This window comes from Fukomys damarensis, unplaced genomic scaffold (assembly GCF_012274545.1).
Source record: "Fukomys damarensis isolate Sample0158 unplaced genomic scaffold, DMR_v1.0_HiC HiC_scaffold_14, whole genome shotgun sequence".
Taxonomy (NCBI): Eukaryota; Metazoa; Chordata; class Mammalia; order Rodentia; family Bathyergidae; genus Fukomys; species Fukomys damarensis.
Window position 1 is genome coordinate 66,043,365 of NW_022900926.1, and position 1,911 is coordinate 66,045,275.

The 1,911-nt window shown below is 47.2% G+C and overlaps 1 protein-coding gene across 1 annotated transcript in view; it reads right to left on the minus strand.

The window, feature by feature from the left end:
* The window catches only part of Pdcd2 (programmed cell death 2), a 6,038-nt gene extending 5,924 nt beyond the window's left edge, over positions 1-114 (minus strand). Inside the window, exon 1 of the mRNA XM_010628953.2 lies at positions 4-114. Within this exon, the coding sequence (XP_010627255.1) occupies positions 4-93 (90 nt within the window). The 5' untranslated portion in view covers positions 94-114. The remainder of the gene's footprint in view (positions 1-3) is intronic.
* Between the last annotated feature and the right edge of the window lie 1,797 nt (positions 115-1,911).

The following is a 1,911-nucleotide window of genomic DNA, read 5'->3' on the forward strand; positions in this document are numbered from 1 at the left end:
CACCTTGCTGGGGAACTGCTCGCTACGCAGCCGCCACGCCGGCGCCTCCTCCGCAAAGCCCAACTCCACAGACGCTGGGCCCGCCGCAGCCATGATAGCACGGGCTGCACAAGCGGCTGCGCAGTGCCCGCCGGAAGCAGCTGTCGAGTGCCGGCTCAGGAGGCGGGAGTAAGGGGCGCTACCCGGAAGTCGGGCTCTGGACCGGAAGTGGGTGACCCCATGAGGCGTCTAGCTCTGGAACAGTAGGTTGGAAGCAGTGGAGATAAAATCAGAGCGAAAGGAAGATGCGCTATAGTTGGGATGTGGGACAAAACAAAGCCTCTTGGGTTTGGCTGACCCTTTGCGTTCTTACTTCCGGCCTGTGTGGTCGGAGGCGGAGTGCTGACTACGTGTCTACCTTGGGACTTTTCTGGTGTGGGCCGAGGGTCTGTCTGCACGTGCCCTTCCGGGCAGCACCTAAGGCAGAGCAAGCACCCTCAGACCTGGCCCCAGTGCGGTCAATGGATGTGGGTAACTGATCTGACACGTATTACTCATGAAACAGGCGGTGGAGGTTAAAGGGAAGAATCTCCCATACATTGAGGCAAAAAACCGGAAACTCGGGCACACAGAGAAGCTGTGCTTCAGGCTGTTGGTGCCCCTTGGGCCCAGGCCTGCTGCAGGTTTTGTTTGTAGAAAGCTGAAACCTGCGAGATAAAAAGACTTTGAATGAACAAGTGTTGCTAGTTAATGATTGTGAAATACAATCTAAAGAACAGGCGTAGATCAGGACCACACAGCACAAAGGCACCCCAACATGGGCAAGGGGGACATGTTTCCCATGCATCGTGTGGGAAGGGAACCTCAGGAAGGGCTTCAGGATGGGGTGTTACTAAACTGCATTTAAAGTTTTTGGTAAAATGAGGTCAGCGTGTCTAGGTACGTGTCCAGGAGCTCATGTCAAGAATGACGGGTTTTCCCTTATGCTGAAATTTAAGAAAACAAAACAAAGCCATAAATTGATTAAACAGTTTTGTGGGCTGAGAGTTAACCGGAGACACACGAATTCAAGACAGTTGAACATATCCTTAATAGATTTCAAATTTTAAAGAAAAAATCAATGAGTGTGAAGGAAGATAACAACAGTCTACCTTTCTTTTCAAGACTTCAGATTTGGGCAAGCAGAGTAACAAGCTGTTTTATAAGAGAGGGCTTGGATAACATGAATATATGGTCAGAAAGTTTTCAGAAATGGAAAAGAAAAGGAAAAAATTCTAGGATTAGAGCTTGGGGTTTGAGTGGGTGTGGGTTGGAAATGGGTTAGGATTAAGCATTAGGAGTTGAGTTTAGGGTTAAGGATTAGAGTTAAGGGTTCGGGGATAATATTGGGGGTTAGGGATTGTGGTTAAATAAGGAGTTAGTGTTGGGGTTAGGGTTTGGAATGGGGATCAAGTGTTAGGATTGTGTTTAGGTTTAGGCTTGGATTTAGGGTTAGACTTAGGGGTGGGGCTATGAGTTAGAATTATGTAGAGGATTTGTTTGTACAGTGGGTTAGGGTTCAGGGTTAGGAGCAGTGTTAGGGTTTATAATTGGGGTTAGGGACTCTGGGTTCAGGTTTAGCGTTAAGGGTTTGTATTAGGGCTAGGGTTAGTGCTAGGATTTGAGTCAAGGGTTAGGTTTGAGGTGGGGTTTGAGTTTGATATCAGTCCAATTAGGCTTGTGATTAGGAGTTAGGGTTTTAGTATTTAGGGTTAGGGGTTAGGGTTAAGGTGTTTAGATTAGGTTGTGTTCTGGTTAGGATTTGTGTTAAGTGTGGGGCTTTTATAAGAAATGTTATCAAGGGCTGGCGATTTAGCTCAATGGTTTTCCTGCCTGGCAAGTGCAAGGATCCGAGTTCGATCCCTGGTACCAAAAAAAAAAAAAAAAAAAAAA